This window comes from Rhipicephalus sanguineus, chromosome 2 (assembly GCF_013339695.2).
Source record: "Rhipicephalus sanguineus isolate Rsan-2018 chromosome 2, BIME_Rsan_1.4, whole genome shotgun sequence".
Classification (NCBI taxonomy): Eukaryota; Metazoa; Arthropoda; class Arachnida; order Ixodida; family Ixodidae; genus Rhipicephalus; species Rhipicephalus sanguineus.
Genome location: NC_051177.1, coordinates 225,926,437 through 225,948,884, shown reverse-complemented (window position 1 = coordinate 225,948,884; position 22,448 = coordinate 225,926,437). Strand labels below are relative to the sequence as shown.

The window sequence follows — 22,448 nt, the reverse complement described above, 5'->3', positions numbered from 1 at the left end:
ATAAGTAGCAAGGACAGCGTTGAAATTAGCAAGGGGCTGAGACAGGGATGCCCTTTGTCCCCGCTGTTATTCATGCTGTACATGGCGAGGATGGAAAAAGCGCTAGAAGGTAGCAACATTGGATTTAATTTGTCACACAAACAGGTCGGAGCGATGGTTGAGCAGAAGCTTCCAGGTCTATTTTATGCTGATGATATTGTCTTATTTGCGGACAGTCAAGATGATATACAGCGACTGGCAGATATATGCGGAAGGGAGTGTGAGGCTCTAGGACTAGGATTTAGTGCAACAAAATGTGGATTGATGGTATTCAATGATCACGGAGACCATACGGTATTAATACAGGGCCAAAAAATACCGAGGGTAAGCGAGTACAAGTACCTCGGAGTATGGGTAAATGAGGGGGATAGATATATGGAGGTACAAGAGAAAGCATCGGTAGCAAAGGGAAAGAGGAATGCTGCAATTATGAAGCACAGAGCTTTATGGGGATACAATAGGTACGAGGTGCTTCGAGGGCTGTGGAAGGGTGTGATGGTTCCGGGGCTTACATTTGGGAACTCAGTGGTGTGCATGAAGTCAGAGGTGCAATCAGGAATGGATGTAAATCAAAGGACGGTGGGCCGCCTCGCGTTGGGCGCTCACGGGAAGACGACAAATGAGGCGGTAAAGGGTGATATGGGATGGACAGGCTTTGAAGTGAGGGAAGCGCAGAGCAAAATGAGATTCGAAGAGAGGCTGAGGAAAATGAAGGAGAGTAGATGGGCAGAGAAGGTTTTCAGGTATTTGTATAGAAAAAGCGTTGACACGCAGTGGAGAAAAAGAACTAGGAGGCTCACCAGTAAATATACGGCTGGCAGTGCGGGCGATATGGCAACAAGGAGCATTAAGCGGAAGGTCAGAGAGGCGGAGAGGACTTATTGGATGACAGCGATGGAAAAGAAGCCGGCTCTGAGTAACTACCGAAAAGGAAAAAACGAAATAAGGAGGGAAAGGTTTTTTGATAATTCAAGGGGAAGCGCTTTACTGTTTGAAGCAAGGTCGGGCTGCCTTAGAACGCGTAGTTATAAAGCGAGATTCAGTAACGAAGAAGAACAATGTACATGCTGCGGGGGAACTAAGGAAACGATGGAACATATACTGATTGAATGTGGCGATATTCACCCAGGTATACGTGTGGGCACGAGTCTACATGAAGCCTTGGGTTTTAGGGACAACAATGGAAAGCTGAACACGTCCGCGATAGAAATAAGTAAGAGACGGTTAGAGTATTGGTGGCAGAAAAGTAGAGATAAAGAACAAAAATAAATAATGGGGGAAAAATAAGGTCATTCTGCCTTAAGAGGCAGAGAGATGGACCGTGAATTTATATTTTTGGTATAATAACATAGATTTAATCAATGTAGATAAGGTATTAGGCCAACATGAAACAAGGAAGCTTTTTTTTTTTTTTTTTTCTTCGAGCCTGGTGGCAGACATGTCACCGCCCCGTTTTAAAGGGGACGCTCATAGCATCCATCCATCCATCCACATACAAACTGCAGTTCAGGGACGATATTCTAGATGGCGCTGTACACAATCTGTGTCGTCATCACCATTTCTCGTCTCATTTCCTAGATGGCGTTGGTCCAATAGAAATGTGTGCAATATGGCGCTTGTGTGAATCGACACTAGATGGCGCTGGAAGTGCCGCTGCTCTCCGATTGGCTGCTGCGCGGGGAGCGAGCGCCTCTCTCATTCTCCTCGATCGTCGCCGTACGTGTCGGATCGTTGGCGGAGCATGGACGATGCGCAGCGGCGGGCGCTCGCTTGGCGGCAGCCAGGCGGATCCCGTGACGGTGCGCGCCGAGGACGCCGCTGCGAAACGGGCTCAACGAGAAGCGAATCCCGAGACCATGATTGCTTCAGGAGCTTCGCCCAAGCTCTGCATCATTCACCCGTGGATATGCTGTAATTTTTTCTCTGCCTGTACCTTCCAAGAGGGGTCACATGGACGCCCGAAGAGAGTCATGGTTCCATGACCCTCTTTTGACTTTTTTTTTTCTTAGAGTGTGGTCCTGTATGACGGGCGTGCTATGATTGGTGTGCCCTGGGTTTTTGTTGATATGGGTCCCTCTTAGCTTTTTCTTCTCCCCTTTGCTCTTTTTTGCTTTTTATCCTGTCTTTTATATTGCCTTGTTCTTGCGATAAAGCTTCAGTTGATAATCTGCACTCTAAGCCGAAAAGGACTAAAATGGGGTATGGCATTGGTCCTTCAGGGGACTAAATGGGCTGCCACAGATTTTGAACCATTTTTGGACCAACTGCGGGAGTAACTACAGGGGTTCAACTTTTACTCTCTAGCACTTACTCCAGGTGGTTTAAACGTTGGTCCTCGTAGAATGCTCCAGAGGGACTAACAGTTGAACCGTCTGGTCTAACCGAGAAAAAAAAAAAAAGATGGCGATTCTTCGCTATGCAGGCTAATTCTTGGTATTTCTAACTGAATCAGCATTGAATAATGCATTATTTGCGGCACGTGCACAAACATACAACCACACACACAACCATTGCAATCTAAACACCACACATACCTACCGCCCGCGCTACACAGCTGAAAACCAACCATCGGCTATATATAGGCACAGTATCTTGACCTCCCATGTGGTGCTGGTGGCAGACTTCTGTTCGAAGTAATAAAACAATAAACATTCGCAGCGTAAGTGTAAACTTTCGTGGGCTCAATGGTAGCACCGCAACACACCGATCTTTTAATATGAACCCGCCGGAGGTTTAACCCTCCTTTCAGTCAGCGAATTCGAATTATCAGCTGGTACTCTATCGTGTCGGCTGAACCAGCGTTAGCAATGCTGGTGCACAAGTCCTTAAAATGCACTTATGCGGGAACGCCGGCGAAGCAGTGAGGCGCACCGCCGATGCCGGCTTTTTGCCGACAACGTCGCTAGGCCTTTACGAGGAGCACGGCTTTGAGTTAAACGACCGCTGGCGATCACAACATGCGTCTCCTGTGCAATTTTCGTTGTCGTTATTTTACATACAAACGAAAAATAGATGTCCGCTGTCGGCGGCGTCTTACAGAGTGATGTAGATGTATGTATACCTACAACGACGAGACGGCGCGCAGGCACGGTTCTTTCACCGTGCTCGTAAGTCGCTCGCTGTACACCGCCAGCCGCACGTTGATTCGCATCGGCGCTCGCCTTCACGCTAGATGTTTGACAACAGTTGTCGCATGGAGAGAAAGACACAGATTGAACTGTACTTTATTCCAGAAGACATCATTCTCCGTGAAACAAATTCTACGCAACGTTTCTTTCACCTGCACCGCCAACGAACTCTCACCGGCCGCCGGCCTGCTTGGTGCCGACGACGTAGCGAAGCCTACTTCGTATCGCTTCGTAGTTGTAGCCGCTGACTCTGCGGGAATACAACCGCTGACGAACAGCTTACTTTTGTTAGCGCTGGCAGTGTTCTTCGTAGTTCTTCCCAATTCGGTACATTGAAGCGAGTTATCCGCGGTGTCCGGGCTCGAAGGCTCGCACTTGTTTGGGTCCGGCAGCTCGTAGAGAAGAAACGTGGGTGAGCGCTCTCGCTCTCTGTGTGCGCCGGCGCGAGTTGAACTTGACTCTCATAACTGCTTCTATTCGTTGTAATAGTGCTTCGCTTTCACTCTGGCGTGTAAGCCATATAACTCGTGATCGTGCTAGCCGACAGGCCCGGGAAGTGCAGGGCGGCAGCAGGCGATCGGCGCGCAGTTACACCCCCCGTTGGTCCCCTTCTTGCCGGGCGTTTGCGCACGACACGCACTGTCTCGCATTTACACCCTGTTGGACGAACCGTTGATCCTTTGGTTTAACGACTGCCGTTAGTCCAATTTTGCCCAGTTTCGGCTTAGAGTGTGCGCCTGTTTGTGCTTTCCTCTCCTCTTGTGTCACCGTCCGCTTTTTGCGCAGTTGCATAATGGAACAACAAGGCGTGAAACGGGTGAGTAGTGTAACGGACTGCGAGCATCCGGCCATTTGTCGGTTGCACGAAGCCCATCTCAGAACGATTCAAGGTTCAGTCAAATAGTTTTGTACTAGAAGTGCTGTGAGGTTAGTTCATATGCGCTTTACAAAATCTGATGCTGGAAATGATTGCTTTCAGAGCGTCGTGTAATGTTTTGCGCAGGCAAGTGGTGCACCTTCTGTCGAGCGTTCCACGTTCATGCTACGCCGAGCTACTCACAGAAGCGAGCCCTGGCGAAGAGGGCACTTTTGAAGGCTACAATGTGGATGCAGTGGCTGCGCTGGTTGCTTACCTGGAGCGTAGACTCGATGAGGTGGGTGTGTGTTCATATTGTCAACGTATACGAGCGGGTTGAGTGAAGAAAGACGAGCGGATGGGCTCCTGCTCCTTTGATGTCCGCGGCGATATTTTGAAAAAGTAAGCATTATAAGGGGCTTTATTAACAAAACCAAAGGCCTGCGTTCAGCGGTGTCAAACACTGTAACGCGTGCTCTCGATCGGCTCTTCGTCTTCGTCTTCTTCCACTCCTACTCGATGCTGTCTCGCTGTCTCTCTTCCCCACTACACTTGCCCCGGTATCGAAGAGGAGCCATCCTGGCGACTCAAGGCGAAGCAAGCACAAGCGGATCATAATAGGGCTTGAAGCGGCTGACGTGGACTGTTTCACGGCCACGACATCGTCTGTCGGTGGGAGGTGTCACTGGTTCGACGACGTAGTTGACCGGTGACGTGCATTGAACGATGCGGTACGGACCGGTGTACTTGGGTGCAAACTTTCGGGAGAGGCCGGGAGACTGGAACGGAATAGAAAGCCACACGAACGAGCTGACGGGGAAGGTGTGGGCAGGCTTGTCTCGGTCAAGTCGTTCTTTTTGAACACCTTGTGCGACGGATGTAAATGACCGTGCTAATTGGCGGCACTCTTCGGCACATTGAACGAGTTCGGAGGCAGGGCGGTATTCAGAAGCATCCGGGCGGTATGTAAGGATTGTGTCAAGCATCGAAGAGGGCTCACGTCCGTATAGGAGAAAGAAAGGTGAAAACCCAGTAGTGGCTTGTGTGGCCGTGTTATATGCATACGTCACGAACGGAAGCACTAAGTCCCAGTTGGTCGGATGATATGTACATGGAGAGCATATCACCAAGAGTGCGGTTAAAGCGCTCTGTCAAACCGTTCGTCTGCGGGTGATAGGTCGTAGTGGAGCGATGAATAATATTGCACTCAGTGAGAAGCTTCTGTACGACTTGCGAAAGAAAGAGACGCCCTCGATCGCTAAGCAGCTCACGTGGCGCGCCATGGCGAAGGACGAAGCTGCGCAAGATGAACAAGGCAACATCACGAGCTGCAGCGGCTGGCAGAGCGGCGGTTTCGGCATAACGGGTAAGATGGTCAACGGCCGCAATAATCCATCGGTTGCCAGCAGGTGTGCGAGGAAGGGGGCCGTAGAGGTCTATGCCAATCCTATCAAACGGGCGAGCTGGACACGGCAAAGGTTGCAATTCGCCAGACGCATGACAAGTTGTTTTCCGCCGCTGACACTCAGTGCAAGAACGTATGTACTTGGGAACGTATGTGTACATTCCACGCCAGAGGAATCGCTGGCGAAGTCAGTCGTAAGCTTTCAAAACGCCAGCGTGGGCGCTTTGTGGGTCTGCGTGGGAGTACGTGCACAGATCGGAGCGCAAATGGCCAAATGGCGAGGTATAACAAGAAGCCACTTTCTACCATCTGGCTGATAGTTGCGGCGATACAACATGGCCTCCCGTATCGTATAATGAGGGGCTTGTCGGCGTAATGCACGAGGTAGCCGTTGGCATGGTGTCGCCGAAGACGTGGAGAGAACGTCTATGAGCGACGCTATCCAAGGGTCTTTGCGCTGTTCCGAAGGCATGTCAGCGAGATCAATGCTGGCGATAGTAGCCTCGGCAAGTGAAACGGGTGCAACGGAAGGCAGGGGCGAACGAGAAAGTGCGTCGGCGTCGGTATGCTTGCGTCCGGAGCGGTACATCACGCGAATATCAAATTCCTGTAGACGGAGCGCCCAATGCCCAAGCCGGCCCGAAGGATCCTTCAATGAAGCAAGCCAACAAAGGGAATGATGGTCGGTAACGACATCAAACTGGTGGCCGTACACGTACGGGCGAAATTTGTGTAATGCCCAAACAATGGCCAAAAATTCCTTTTCGGTAACCGAGTATTTGCACTCTGTCTTTGTGAGGGCGCGACTAGCATACGCAACGACATACTCGGAGAAGCCTGGCTTGCGTTGAGCAAGGACAGCGCCAAGGCTAATGCCACTGGCATCCGTGTGCACTTCGGTTGGAGCAGTAGGGTCGAAGTGGCGTAAAATGGGTGGCGAAGTCAGGAGATGGCGTAATGTTGCGAAAGCATCATCGCATGCTGGCGACCAATCAGAGAGGTGTCCATCACCAGTGAGCAGCTTTGTGAGCGGTGCGATTACAGAAGCGAAGTTCTTCACAAAGCGGCGAAAGTATGAGCAGAGACCGACGAAGCTGCGAAGCGCTTTCACGGTCGTAGGCTTCGGGAACTCAGCAACTGCCCGAAGCTTCTCCGGGTCAGCGAGGACGCCCTCCTTTGAGACAACGTGGCCCAGTATTGTAAGCTTGTGAGCTGCAAAGCGGCACTTCTTGATGTTGAGCTGAAGGCCTGCACGCGTGAGGCAGCTCAAGACTTCTTTGAGACGACGCAGGTGACTGTCGAAATCGGGGGAGAAGACAACGACATCATCCAAGTAACAAAGGCATGTCTTCCATTTTAACCCACGCAAGACGCTATCCATCATCCTTTCGAATGTTGCTGGCGCATTACAAAGGCCGAAGGGCATAACATTGAATTCGTATAGGCCATCGGGTGTCACGAAAGCAGTTTTCGGGCGATCTGATGGTGCCATGGGGACCTGCCAATAGCCGGACCGTAAGTCTAGTGATGAGAAGAATTCAGCGCCTTGCAAGCAGTCCAGGGCGTCATCGATGCGTGGCAAAGGGTACACATCTTTGCGCGTAACTTTGTTTAGACGGCGGTAATCAACGCAGAAGCGAATCGAGCCGTCTTTCTTCTTCACGAGGACAACAGGTGATGACCAGGGACTGCTGGACGGCCGAATGACGCCGCGTTGAAGCATGTCGTCTACTTGGTCGGTGATCCCTCGACGCTCAGCAGGAGACACGCGGTAGGGGCGCTGTCGCAGAGGCGCTTGTGAGCCGGTGTTGATGTGATGGACAACGGTGTGTGTTCGACCTAACGACGTCTGCTGGCAATCAAACGAGCCGCGAAACTGGTGCAGAAGTTCGAGGAGTTGCTCTCGGTGTTTTTCTTCAAGGTCGCCGTCAATTTAGGGTCCAAACGCATCAATAGTCGGGCGATCGGGCGTACAGGCAGATGGTGTCAGTGCATTAAGGAGCAAATGACTCGCGCCGCCAAGGCCGAAGATGGAGGTAGCGTCCAACTCTTGATATGTGCCAATGCATTCTCCGCGGAGTAAGGTTGATGTAGACGGCAAGGGATTCGTGACAAATAAGTTCGTAACGCCGGTGGTCACGTCGAGAATAGCGAAAGGCAACTGCGGCATCTAGTTTTCCGTGTCTGAAGGGTAGGGTCGACGGCGCATAGGTGACAAGGAGCGACGTCGGGGCGATGGAGATCGGCGGCTAACTGAGGGAAGGCGGTCGGGTGAAGAAGATTCTTGTGACCGTGTTGTGCTGCTAAACCGTCGAGGGTCGTGCGAAGATCGTGGCAATGTATCTGTGTGGACCAGACGGCGGCGGCGGCAGAAACGTGCCACATGTCCTGCATAGCCGCAAGAATAGCAGATAGGGCGGTTGTCTGTGGTGCGCCACGGGTTAGGACACGTAGCGACTGGTCGGCCGAACGGAACTGGTGACGACTGAACAGGCACCGGCGAGGGAGAATAAGTTGGCTGACGGGGCGCTCTGGCTGCGACGACCTGTGCGTACGTCAAGGGCGCAGCCTCCAGAGGTGGTGAACGAGGGAAAGGCAAAGCGTCAGTTACCTCTTCTTGGATAGCTTGTCGTATAGCTGGGGCCAGATGATGTGTCTGTGCTGGTTCGGGCGTGCTTGATAAAATGGAGAGCTGCCGAGCGACCTCCTCACGCACAAACTGTTTTATCTGAGCCAACATGGAATTCTGGTCTCCGAGAGTCAAAGCTGCGATCGAGTCACGATGTTCCAGAGAGCGTCGTGTCTGGGCGCGTTGCTTGCGCAACTCGTCGAAACTCTGGCACAAACTGACCAGTTCGGCTACGGTTTGTGGGTCCTTGGCTAACAACATCTGGAATGCGTCATCGGCTATTCCCTTGAGAATCTGCTTGATCTTGTCTGCTTCGAGCATCGATGGGTTCATACGCTTGCACAAGCCGACAACGTCCTCAATGTAGGGTCATTCCACGCCAAACGTCCCAGACATTGCGCTCGACCCTCTCCAATTGTATTGTAAAAAATTGTGGACGTTCATATCAGTGCACTATTTGCCCTCGGAAAGTATTTTTTGGAAAAAAAATTTTTCTTGTCTGTTACAGTGATTTGAATTTTGCCGTAGTGGGTGAAACATAGGTTGCGAAAAAATACTCTAACAAATACAATATTTTACGGAACGCCTTAAATATCTGCTGTTTACTTGAAAAGGAATGGCACTATCTTATTATCACCCATTGACGACCTCTACTTTGTCTCACGATGGGCTTTCTGGTGAAGCAATGCTGCAATTCTGCGCCCACTTTGATTATTTTTAAAAAATTCTACAAATATTACAGACAAAATAGGACTATATCACATGGCTGGATAGTTGGCAGTAAGCGTGTCAAAGTATTGAAGTCGATGACCGAGTAGTTTCGAAGTGGAAAGGGCGCAAACATTGAAAAATGTGTGAAATGCTCCATGTTCAGGCACATGTAGAGTGGTGATGCAGTCCAAGTAAAAATGCATGCTTGGTTTCGTTGGGAAGAGTAAACAAAGGAGATTTATTTGTGAAAGTTTCATCGGAGTGTTTTTTGTTTTTGGCGAGAAATAAAAATTTATGTTGAGCGTTCGCGGCGTGCCTGGGCGCGGGCCCGTAAGTCCGCTTCACTGCGCCGCCACTGTTCCTTGGGGCAACGGAAGTATGCAGCGCCCACGCGAGTGGCCCCATCGTGTGCTGCTGTGAGTTTTCACGTTGCTGAAAACTTGCAAGCAGTGTATATGGCTGGCAGAATGTTTCGGAAGGGCGCTAAAGGCTACCGGTTAGTAATCGGAGCAGAGCACGATTTCATTGCCACGTCACTGCATGCACACGTACGACAGGCGCAGAGCTTGGGTTGTGTTTTCGATCCCTGCGGATGTTGCAGTTCTTACTTCCGTTGCTGACGTATGGTCTTCGCCACTTGAAATGCCTGTGTTGCTGAGTAGGTGGTGAGCCCGGCATTAAGAGTGGTCAGTGATGATGGCACGAAAAGGTGAAACGTGCGCGTACCTTTGAGGGAGATTGTAGACTCAAACCTCAACTTTCTGCCTCGCTGCATGCGATGCTTTCATCTTAGTAATCGCCTTGCGATTACTAAGCGAAGGCGATAGACATTTAAAAGGACGAATCCGGCTTACAGGCGGCTTCGTCCTTTTTTATATTTATCGCTTTCGGTTTCCGTTGTACAGGCTCTCCGTCTAAAATATGACACGATAGCAGTATACTCACCATTCGCAATGTTTATCTTACGCGCTGCCAAGAGATGCGGCCGAAAGACGAACCTTCGAGTGCCGCGTGCTCGCTCGGCGACGCGATCACCGGAGCAAAGTTCACCTATGCCGAAGATCCGAGCGTAAGAATACGTAGCACCATTCGGCTCCGAGGCACGAATGGCGCGAGTCACGTTCAAGCGAGGTGCCCATAAAAAAGAATTATAAGTGTATTCCCGGTGCCTGTTAGCCACTTTTATTATATAATAATATATTTTAAACGAACCATGAGTCGTTTTCCCTGACACTTCGTCGGCGGCACTGTGGAAAGCCGAAGAATGCGTTTCGAAACGTGAAACCCACAGCAGCACACGATCGTGCCACCCGCGTGGGCGCTGCATACTTCCGTTGCCCCAAGGAACAGTGGCGGCGCAGTGAAGCGGACTTACGGGACCGCGCCCAGGCACGCCGCGAACGCTCAACATAAATTTTTGTTTCTCGCCAAAAACAAAAAACACTCCGATGAAACTCTCACAAATGAATCTCCTTTGTTTACTCTTCCCAACGAGACCAAGCGTGCATTTTTACTTGGACTGCATCACCACTCTACATGTGCCTGAACATGGAGCATTTCACACATTTTTCAATGTTTGCGCCCTTTCCACTTCGAAACTACTCGGTCATCGACTTCAATACTTTTTTGACACGCTTACTGCCAACTATCCAGCCATGTGATATAGTCCTATTTTGTCTGTAATATTCGTAGAATTTTTAAAAAATAATCAAAATGGGCGCAGAATTGCAGCATTGCTTCACCACAAAGCACATCGTGAGACAAAGTAGTGGTCGTCAATGGGTGATAATAAGATAGTGCCACTCCTTTTCAAGTAAACAGCAGATATTTAAAGCGTTCCGTAAAGTATTGTATTTTTTAGAGTATTTTTTCGCAACCTATGTTTCACCCACTACGGCAAAATTCAAATCAATGTAACAGACAAGAAACTTTTTTTTTTCCAAAAAATACTTTCCGAGGGCAAGTAGTGCACTGATATGAACGTCCACAATTTTTTACAATACAATTGGAGAGGGTCGAGCGCAATGTCTGGGACGTTTGGCGTGGAATGGCCCTGTAGCTGGTGAAGTTCTCTCCTGGCTGTTGAGCGCGCTCACGAAGTCGCTGTTCCGCGCGGAGCTTTCGTACAGCGGGGCGGTCGAAGACTTCTCAAAAGGCCGTCCAGCTGGTAATATCAGCTTCGTGATTCCGCAACCAGAGACTAGCGACGCCGGCCAAGTAAAAGCTAACATAAGTCAGCTTAGCCGCATCGTCCCACTTGTTCGCTGCGCTCACCTTGTGGTATGTAGCCAACCACTCCTCAACGTCTTGGTCGTCAGTGCCGCTGAAGATCGGCGGGTGAGGCAGTGGCAACACGCCGGGACATGCAGTGGCTGGAGTCTGGGAGGTACCTTGGTTGGTGGATTCTTCCGGCATTGCTGACACTGGAGGTAAGGTGCGGCTTCGTAGATCCATCTTCGAAGGGTACCCAGCACCTCCACCAAATTATAAGGGGGTTTATTAACAAAACCAAAGGCCTGCGTTCAGCGGTGTCAAACACTGTAACGCGCGCTCTCGATCGGCTCTTCGTCTTGGTCTTCTTCCACTCCTACTCGATGCTGTCTCGCTGTCTCTCTTCCCCACTACAGCATTTTTATTCTAAAGCCACAAAAAAGGCTTTTATGTGTGCAGTGTTACACAGCAAAGTAGGGTGGCACAACTCAAAAGCATTGAGTTCAATTTGTGTGGCAGCGCGATTTGTATGTTGCACTGGTACTGCAGGCGACTTTCGTTTAGAACCGCGAAGGCCGGCTCATTGAGAGATATTCATGAAAAAAGAAAAAGCATTAGTTTCAAGGGCGTGGTATCTACGTTGTCTCTTATTTTAATTTAGGTTCCTCTAAAAGCCAGTGGAAGAGCTGCTTCCTGTGCGTGCTTTTTAGCTCCATAGAACACCGCTGGCTTCTGAAACTAGCTGTCTTCGACGTGACCAAAAAAGTGTTGCAGAACAATTTCTAATCCTGTTTTTAATTTTCTAATGACCTGAAGTGCAGTTGAAATTGTGCTAGGAGAACTGCAACTTTCTAATCGTTTATTCACATGCAAGTACCGTAATCACTGAATTGAGAAAATGTATGGTGTCAATATTGAGTTTGCATTCGCCACTCATTTTAACGCGGACGCATATTGCTGCAGCTTTCGCTGCTAAAAGCAAGTCAACTGGCTAGCCTGCATCCCTTGGACATGAGACATTCCTCAACAAATCAACGTTCATTCCATGTATCATAGCTTCATACGTACATGACATGGTGATATGTTAGTAGTGTACAAGAAATATCGGATCTAGCCACGAAGCGGCTCAATGAATGATAGCGGTGATTACTGCGACTGTCGTTCGCAAATATATGAAATGAACTGGCAGGAACAATGCCAATCGTTTTCACAAGTGACCTACTTAAAAGGACAAGAAATACAGCATGCGGATTTTCGCCAGTCGGATACGCAGACGTTTTAACAAGAAAACTTGTTGCTGGACGAGTTGGTTCATGACATTGCCACGCGCGCTTCTTTTGCTATGTTTGTGTAACTGGTCCGTTGCACGTGTGGTCGCTGTCTTGCGCGGGCCGCGCCAGAATGTCTGGGAACATTCCATGGCGCGAGTAGCCAAGGTTATTCCGGAGCTTGCGCAACCACCAGTGACAATGCTAGAAAGTTCGATGCATGATGTATAAAAGACGGCGCGTCCCAGCCATGAGCAGTTTATCGACGGCCGACGCTATCAGTGTACGGTTCGCCGCTATCAGTGTACGGTGCTTATTGCTGTTGTTCGACTTTCCGTTTGCCGGCCACAAGTTCGGCCAAATAAAGAGTTTCATCTCAGACACGCCGACTGCTGCCTTCGTCGACATCGCGACCCCGTGACAATATTGAAGGACATAACATGCACGTAACTAAGCGGGCGTAGTTTTTTTGTGTGACCTGCTAAGCCATTTTGTTTCTTTGACAATGTGATCACTTATTTCGCATGTGCAGTGATGTGCTTCCCTGACGAAAAAGTAAAGCTCGTTGAAAGTATGCGCCTGTTCGTGTGGACCTCTGGTCGTTGTCTAGTTGATTGCATTTTATATCCTTAGGTAAGACATCTTAACATTGGTGTGAACCGTACAAAGGCAGCGTTTGGAAATATTATCACACTCCAGAGGCTCGACCTCCCGGCCTCGTCGTGGGAGGCTGGCGTATCCACTTCATGTACAGGATAAACGTTTTGAACGCTAGGAATGTCAAGCTCTTCTTCGTGATATATGTGATGTAATCAAGAACTCGACTTGAGTGGCCGTTTTCTCTCCTCTTGGAGTGGAATATGCATCCATTTCTTGAGTATTCCCTCGCGGGAGTGCGTCGAAAGAATAGAAACCTGTATTTGTCAGGCACCGTGGCGCCAATAAACGATGAAGCGTAATTTATAACGGCAGTCTAGTAATTATGACGTAAACGGAAATTCGTTCAAGTGGACGAAAAACAGCCTTGCTGTCGATCACTGTTGCCACTCCGGAATTATTCCACATTTTCGCGACCCCGAAATGGAATGGGGCAGCGCTTGGAGGAGTGCAATGAAAATGGAATTAAGCGCCTTTTGCACGGAATGGAATTAGAATGGAATTACGTCTTTTTTCCGAAAATGGAGCACGTTTTCGTCTATGTGCTGTTCTTGAAACTTCAAACATTAGTAAATCAGAGCCTCGAAAACAATAAAGCAACATTTTTAAAATGGCTTGTATGATTACAAGCACGGTACATTTATAAGCAACGCGCCTACTAGAAACCGAGGCATAAGTTAATATACAAACAAATGCGTTATCCGAGCAGATACTGAAGGGAGAAACAAGTTATCCCTGCGCGTTGGTTCCCAATGATACCCCCCTAGGCGTGCGCAGGGTTCCCCAAAGGGGGAGGGGGCGAAGGTTCATCGCAGCGCTCCCCCCCCCCCCTGCTAGGTCAATGTACGAGGCAGATTTTGCGCTCCCCCCCCCCCTCTTAAGTGACTAGGGGGATCAATGTATGGGACAGATTTCGCGCCCCCTCACTTAGGTGAACAGGGGGGGACGGCGGCCCCCTGTGCGCACGCCTATGATACCCCTACACGAAAGCGGTGAATACTCTATGCACACACAGCCTGATCTTTATCTCACGAGCAGTTTAGTACCTGACACACATAAATAACCTTTGCGACAAGGAAGACATTGGATACCTGCGCACAGGTGAACACAGAAATTTCTCACCCCATCCATGCTTGCGACGAGCGCTTGACAAGCGTGAGTGTTGATGAGCAGTGCGGCCCAGTGTTCCGTTTAGGAGAACTTTTTGTTGGGCAAGTTGGTGAACGTTCATAATGATTTTTAAGGCGCAAAGCAGGACAAACACAAGAAAGGACACGGGCGCTCCGTCCCGTGTCCTTTCTTGTCTTTGTCCTGCTTTGCGCCTTAAAAACCGGTGTTCCGTATTCGATGCAAAAGCACAAAGTGCCCGAGCGGTGCATTGTTCCAACTAATACCATGTTCCAACAAATACCAGGAGATCTAGAGGGTTTTGTTACCCATTAACCAAATCTTAGTTTTCTACATAGTCACTACCGCTCCAGACGCGTGGAAAACTGCTTACCGTCTTTACTCGAATCTAAGCCGATGTTTTTTTGTTCTTTTTTTTTTTGAAAAAACGAAGTGTGTGTGTGTGGGGGGGGGGGGGGGGTCGGCTTAGACTCGAGTACCATGATTTGACCGCTGCCGCCACCTACCTAAAGGCCCGGCCGTGCTAGCGGCATGGCGGCTCATCTTGCGCCGATCTCAGGCTACCTTATGCTGACGCCTCTGCAAGCGCGTCCGAGGCTCATTTTCGCGACATCCCACGGTAGCTGCATGGCGACGAGGTCGCTCAGGCTCAACGGCCGAGTGGTGGTCCCCATGGCTACTCAGGCCGACCGCATCGTGTTCTTTGTACTGTCCATTGTTGCGAAATCTCGCAGTCCCACGTTCATGCAGCGAGGGTCGCGGCGAGATTTCACGCCGGCAAAGGTGCGCAAAGGGGGATCGGGTCACGTGATCACAGCGCCAACGAATACCAGGCACTTTGACACCCTCTCTCCTCCTGTTGCGTGACGCGGAAGTGGCAAAGGCGCGGAGTTGCTCAGTTTTCTGGAGGTGATCGTGCGGTGTAGTCGTGCCTAAACACGTGCTCGTGAAACGCCGGCACCAACCAAGCGGTGCCACTACAGCGCGGCCTTTAAGCGAAAGGTCGTTCTCCACGCGGAGAAAACATCAAACCTGCAAGCGCAGCACGAGTTCGGCGTGGTGCTCGCACAACGCGGCCCCTGGACGGCGTTCCCAAACCGTTTTCACCCAGTCCTCCATCAAGCCGCTGGACATCCAGCCTTTGTCGTGAACTCGCACGACAACACTTCTGGGGAACTTTTCGCCTACAGTCTTGCGCTCGAAAATTATGTCTGGGGGAAGCTTTCATCCATCGCCGGTGCAGCACAACGTTACTGTCGCTGGCTGCTTTTCGTAGGCCGCCGTCGCTTCCTTCGCACCCTTTTTGTTCACGGTGTATGCCATTGGCATGTCGAAGCGCACCCGGGTCTGGTCGCAGTTTGCAATTTACCCCAGTTGGTAACCCTCTTCCCGCCGTTTGTCAATCACGTATCGCTGAAACTAGAAAAGCTTCTCCTCGAAGTCAGCTGCTGATACACGGAGGTCCGTCGTCTCAGGCTGAGCCCGAACCGTTTCATGAAGCGCGTTGCCCAGCCCCTGCTTGCTTTAAAATTGGCTCATGCGACATCCTTCACGAAGGCAACTTGCCTGGCCTTCGCCTGAATTATATCCAACGCGATGGACGGAAGTGAGGACATGCCCTCTCGGATGAACTTAGCGACAAAGGGGACGGCGATGGTGTGGACGACGAAGAAACATTCTCAAAAGACAGGGCGTGCAAACTCGGACACAAGAAGGAAGACACCGCAAACGCCGACGAACAACTGAATAGATGCACAACGGCGGAAAAAGAAAGAAGGCACAAAAACTTATCGGCGCATGCCCATGCAATAGGCGAACCTATCAATGCGGCACACGTGGGGGCCTACGCGAAAGATAACTGTTAAGGCATTTGATTTCATCTTAATGCAAGTTAACCGACGGTTGGCTCACGCATGCGCTACCACTATTCTCGATATGCCATGCCTCAATCATCAGACGCGTTTCTTCAATCCTATGTCGGTACAAAACTGCGCATTTATTTAATTTTGGCGTGCACTTACAATCTCGACAATGTAACGAGAGGTTAGAAGGTGAGCCTCCGGTTAATGATCTTTTATGTTCTAATAATCTCTGGTTAATGCAGTGGCCCGTATGTCCTACGTACAAGCGGCCGCAGCTGAAAGGAACCTTATACACCGCACTTGTACGGCAATCAGTGAATTTGTTTGTGTGTTTTACGAAACAAATATCGGTTCGCTTCTTGTCATTTACTCGCTCATTCTTCCTCTGCACGGCGGCACATATCTTACCTAGCTTATTGGCAGCCGTGAAAACAACATTAACGCCGTATCTACTTCCTATACTTTCTTTAGCCTGTGAGACACGCAATGAATGTGCGGTATACCTACGACACGTTTCTTCCTATCGCTTTCTGCAGCCATGCTCGGACTTAACATAATGGATTTCTTTAAACGCTCAGCGGCAGTGGCCACTGCAACACGGGGATAACCTACATCTAAAAGACGCGTAAGCTGTGCGTTAAAGCTATCGCTCATTTCGCGCTCACACGACTTGGTGAGGGCAGACTTAAGGCAAGACATGGTGATACCGTTTTTTACAACCTTTGAGTGCTTCGACGAAAAATTTAACAGCGGTTTTGAAGGTCTAGGAGCATATTGCCAGCACACGTGGTTCTTCTGAAACGTTAAGGAATGGTCTAGAAATTGTATTCCATTATTCTGAGGCAACTCTTTAGTAAAGTTCAGCCCTCCTCCATTTAATTGAAGTTTTTCGCTCACTGAGGTTACCACGTTTTCAAAGCCCTCACCACTACAAAAAATCAAGTAATCGTCCACATAACGAAAAACCTTAATGACAGAATTACCTAAGGCACCTTCCAAAAGATTGTCAATCTTGCTAAGGTATAAATCACTAAGAACCGGAGCAACCTTAGATCCAATACATATCCCTGATTTCTGCACATAAACGCCTTCCTTCCAACCTACCAGCGTCGACTTTACATCAAAAGAATTTCTTTTGCCTGCCTATTTTTGACGCCTAAAACGAGCTTTTTTAGCGCCTAAAAGTCTGGCCTCTAATCATGACATACCTGAGATGCATGTCATGGTTTTCATGTTACCACCTGTTATTCATGTTCCTCACACAGTCACATCGCACAATACCAATTTCGGTGTATATCAATCTAGCGAAAAGGCCACGAGTGCGCCATGAACGTGGCATGTAAATCATGTCCTACATGTCATGCATGTCGCGATTCTCATGTTACACCTCTCATTTACGTTCGTCGTACAGTCGCGTCGAGCATTACCAATTTTGGTGTACATGAAGCTAGCGAAACGGGCGCGAGCGAACCATGAGCATGGCATGTAAATCATGGCATACGTGTCATAGTTTTCATGTTACCAACTGTTATTGATGTTCTTCATACAGTCACATCGCGCGATACCAATTTTGGTGTATATCAAGCGAGCGAAACGGCCGCAAGCGCACCATGAGCGTGGCATGTAAATCTTGACATGCATGTCATGGTTTTCATGTTACCAACTGTTATTTATGTTCTGCATATAGTCACATCGCGCAATACCAATTTTGGTGTATGTCAACCTAGCGAAACGGCCGCGAGCGCACCATGAGCGTGGCATGTAAATCATGTCGTACATGACGTGCATGTCATGATTGAAGAAGACACGCAAGTTGGGCGAGTTGGTGAGGTTCCATGGTAAAAATGTAAAACAGCGCTTAAACACAAGACGAAGGAAGAAGAGACACACGGCGCTGAACTTGCAACTGGTTTAATGAAAAACAACACGTACTTTTCAAGGCGAGCGCGCATGCTCATTGTCAAAGATAAATCACTTGTCAAACCATAAGGGAAAGCCTCGTGTGAGCCCACTAGTCACCCCTGGTTAACAGGCACATTTCTTTCGAAGATAACGCCAGGGAAGGTTGGCTAACACAATCACTGGCCTTCCTTGATATGTGAAATGCCTCAGCTACTTCTCTAGTGTAGCTGTCATTATGAACAAACAAGATTTTTGTGTCAACAAAAAACGGTACACACTGACACTCAAAACAGTGCTTGGACAAGTTAGTTACTTTCTTTGGTAATGAATTCTTGTACTCAAGAAGCCTCACATTAATGCACCGCCCTGTTTGCCCTATGTATTAACGGCCGCACGACAAGGGTATCTGGTACACAACAGCGATTTTGCACGGAACAAACTTGTTAACATGTTTTATTTGGCAGCCTGAGCTTCTTCCCGATGCCTCTATCTTCCTTTGAACTGCGGCTCCCACCTTGCCCACTTTATTAGGAGCAGAGAACAGCACATTAACACCATACCTGGCGCCTACTTTCCGAAACTTATGGGAAAGAGAATGCACGTAAGGCATTACGGCTACCTTTCGATCCCCGTCATCCATAATACTGCGCTTCTCTAGGTCGCGTTTCGATGGTTTCAATCGGTACTTGAGATCTTCTTTGCGGCCAAAACCCACAAACTTGGTGTTCCCTTCAGGGCAATTGTGTCCGAGCATAACACGTGGCAACTGGTTGTTTCCACGTACCTAACAAACATTTGTCTGCACTAAATGTGACAGATCCGTATATTGTTCCAAACTCAGATCAAATCACAAGGTACCTATTGAATGACAACCCAGGAACATGTTCTGGGTTCAGCGTTGATGTTGAAGATTTGTTTTTTTTTCTCTTCCGCACGGTACACTCATGCAGTATGTTAAGGACTGCATCGACAAAGAAAAACGACAATGACGAGCACCTTTTTCAAGATGTTTCTGGTATCTCTACTGGGTCATTTCTGGAACTCCTGTCTTTCTACCTAAACAATACGTACGTTGTCTCGGAAGGACAAACATTTATGCAAAAGAAAGGCGTTTGTATTGGTGCAAAGGTGGCTCCCGTGCTGAGTAACATTTTTCTTAGCAAAGTTGACAAGAGAGTAGAGGATGAATTAGCTGGCAATCGTATCCGCATATTTAGGTACGTTGATGATTTCCTTGTCATTGTCAAGTCACCCGGCCCAGAAGCAGCGCAATTTGTGCTTGATATCTTCAGAAAAAATGGGTCCGGACTCAATTTCACGCATGAACTACCGGAGCATCACAAACTGCGTTATTTAGATCTGGAACTAACTTTCCAACAAGACCACCTATGCTGGCAGTATGCCCCCAGGAGTGAGAAGCCTCTGCTGAGCTACAAGTCATGTCACTCCAAACTTGTAAAAAACGCCGTGGTCTCGGGCTGCCTAGGAATGGCAGTAAAGAAGTCTTGTACTCACAAGATGAGTACTAGTCTAGAGACCCAGGTACGTCGATGCAAGGAAGCCGGTTTCAAAGACTCGGTTCTTGTAGAATGTGTGAGTAGATTAATGAGAACATTGAAACCGTCGAAACGCCACCTAGAGAAGCGCAGTAATATGGATGACCGTGATCGAAAGGTAGCCGTAATGCCTTACGTGCATTCTCTTTCCCATAAGTTTCGGAAAGTAGGCGCCAGGTATGGTGTTAGTGTGCTGTTCTCTGCTCCTAATAAAGTGGGCAAGGTGGGAGCCGCAGCTCAAAGGAAGATAGAGGCATCAGGAAGAATCTCAGGCTGCCAAATAAAACATGTTAACAAGTTTGTTCCGTGCAAAATCGCTGTTGTGTACCAGATACCCTTGTCGTGCGGCCGTACATACATAGGGCAAACAGGGCGGTGCATTAATGTGAGGCTTCTTGAGCACAAGAATTCATTACCAAAGAAAGTAACTAACTTGTCCAAGCACTGTTTTGAGTGTCAGTGTGTACCGTTTTTTGTTGACACAAAAATCTTGTTTGTTCATAATGACAGCTACACTAGAGAAGTAGCTGAGGCATTTCACATATCAAGGAAGGCCAGTGATTGCGTTAGCCAACCTTCCCTGGCGCTATCTTCGAAAGAAATGTGCCTGTTAACCAGGGGTGACTAGTGGGCTCACACGAGGCTTTGCCTTATGGTTTGACAAGTGATTTATCTTTGACAATGAGCATGCGCGCTCGCCTTGAAAAGTACGTGTTGTTTTTCATTAAACCAGTTGCAAGTTCAGCGCCATGTGTGTCTCTTCTTCCTTCGTCTTGTGTTTAAGTAAGCGCTGTTTTACATTTTTACCATGTCATGATTTTCATATTAGCTCGTATCAGTTATGTTCGTCATACAGAAGTGTCTGGTCTTACCAGTTTTCGTATATATCCATTCATTTAAAGGGTCGCTAGCGCCCCGAGACCATGTCGTGTAAACCATGCTGTCCATGACATGCTTGTCATGATTTGCACGTTAGGACTTGGCATTATGTTCGCCATGAACTCTTGTCACGCCATACCAATTTTAGTAGATATGAAATAACGGAACAGCCGCAAGAGCCCCAAGGCCGTGGAATATAAATCATGCTGTTCATGACATCCGTGTCATCATTTTCGTGTTATGACCTGTCATTTATGTTCGTAATACGGTCATGTTATCCCATACCTTTTTTGGTATGGAACGGCCAGCCAGGAGCGCACAAAGTTGTAGATAGATATAGATGGATGGATGGATGGATGGATGGATGGATGGATGGATGGATGGATGGATGGATGGATGGATGGATGGATGGATGGATGGATGGATGGATGGATGGATGGATGGATGGATGGGATGGATGGATGGATGGATGGATGGATGATGGATGGATGGATGGATGGATGGATGGATGGATGGATGGATGGATGGATGGATGGATGGATGGATGGATGGATGGATGGATGGATGGATGGATGGATGGATGGATGGATGGATGGATGGATGGATGGATGGATGGATGGATGGATGGATGGATGGATGGATGGATGGATGGATGGATGGATGGATGGATGGATGGATGGATGGATGGATGGATGGATGGATGGATGGATGGATGGATGGAGGATGGATGGATGGATGGATGGATGGATGGATGGATGGATGGATGGATGGATGGATGGATGGATGGATGGATGGATGGATGGATGGATGGATGGATGGATGGATGGATGGATGGATGGATGGATGGATGGATGGATGGATGGATGGATGGATGGATGGATGGATGGATGGATGGATGGATGGATGGATGGATGGATGGATGGATGATGGATGGATGGATGGATGGATGGATGGATGGATGGATGGATGGATGGATGGATGGATGGATGGATGGATGGATGGATGGATGGATGGATGGATGGATGGATGGATGGATGGATGGATGGATGGATGATGGATGGATGGATGGATGGATGGATGGATGGCTGGATGGTGGATGGATGGATGGATGGATGGATGGATGGAGGATGGATGGATGGATGGATGGATGGATGGATGGATGGATGGATGGATGGATGGATGGATGGATGGATGGATGGATGGATGGATGGATGGATGGATGGATGGATGGATGGAGGATGGGTTGGAGGGATGGATGGATGGATGGATGGATGGATGGATGGATGGATGGATGGATGGATGGATGGATGGATGGATGGGATGGATGGATGATGGATGGATGGATGGATGGAGGATGGATGGATGGATGGATGGATGGATGGATGGATGGATGGATGGATGGATGGATGGATGATGGATGGATGGATGGATGGATGGATGGATGGATGGATGGATGGATGGATGGATGGATGGATGGATGGATGGATACGCTCAAAGTCGCAGAAGTTCGCTAAGAAATGCTTCGCATTTAATATGCGCAACGTCTGTACAAGATGTTGAGATGAGAGCATTATTGAAACGTAGAATGGATGATGCCCCTCTTAAGTAATTCGGAATGAACTGAGGAATACGGAAGGAGGGGCTTCTCTTCCCCGGGACTCAGAGCACCAACACGTATATGACTGCTGAATGCACGAAGTGTGAGGTCTGAGCACGTAATTCGCCCGTTGACTGGCACATGTGATGCAAATGGTTTGAGGCTATCGGGCGAGAAACGGACCGAATTGTCGATGTGGCATTGCCATTTGCAAGGGAGATCGGTATGTGCTAAACTCTAAAAACTAAGTGTGCCGGGCACTCTCTTTGGGGGACTGGAAAGGCGCGCGATCGTTCCGTCTTCCGGCCTTCGCAATGCGTCTGTTTCCACCTCCCACCGTACCACCGTGTCGTCGCTGCGACCCTGCCGCTGTGTTGACTGCGGTCCACGCAAAAGTAGACGCGCAACGCAGAAAGAAAAAAAAAAAAAGTCGTGAGACCGCAAGCAGCAAGCAAAAATGCCTATAACGACGGCATAAGAGATGGTTAGTGTGTTGGTGGCAGAAAATTAGAGAGAAAGGAAAAAAATAAATATTGGAAAAAAAAATAACGACATTCTGCCGTAAAGGTCAGAGAACTGGGCTCAGAATTTACGTTTTTTTTTTTTTTCTCCTGTAGTAA

The 22,448-nt window shown here is 48.8% G+C and overlaps 1 protein-coding gene across 3 annotated transcripts in view; it reads left to right on the top strand.

Annotated features, from left to right (window-relative positions):
• Positions 1 to 22,448, top strand: part of LOC119384136 (synembryn-A) — a 545,950-nt gene that overhangs the window by 430,507 nt on the left and 92,995 nt on the right. For all 3 annotated transcript variants that reach the window (XM_037652429.2, XM_049412780.1, XM_037652428.2), the window contains one exon: positions 4,171 to 4,321. In XM_037652429.2, coding sequence (XP_037508357.1) covers positions 4,171 to 4,321 — 151 coding nt within the window. The remainder of the gene's footprint in view (positions 1 to 4,170; positions 4,322 to 22,448) is intronic.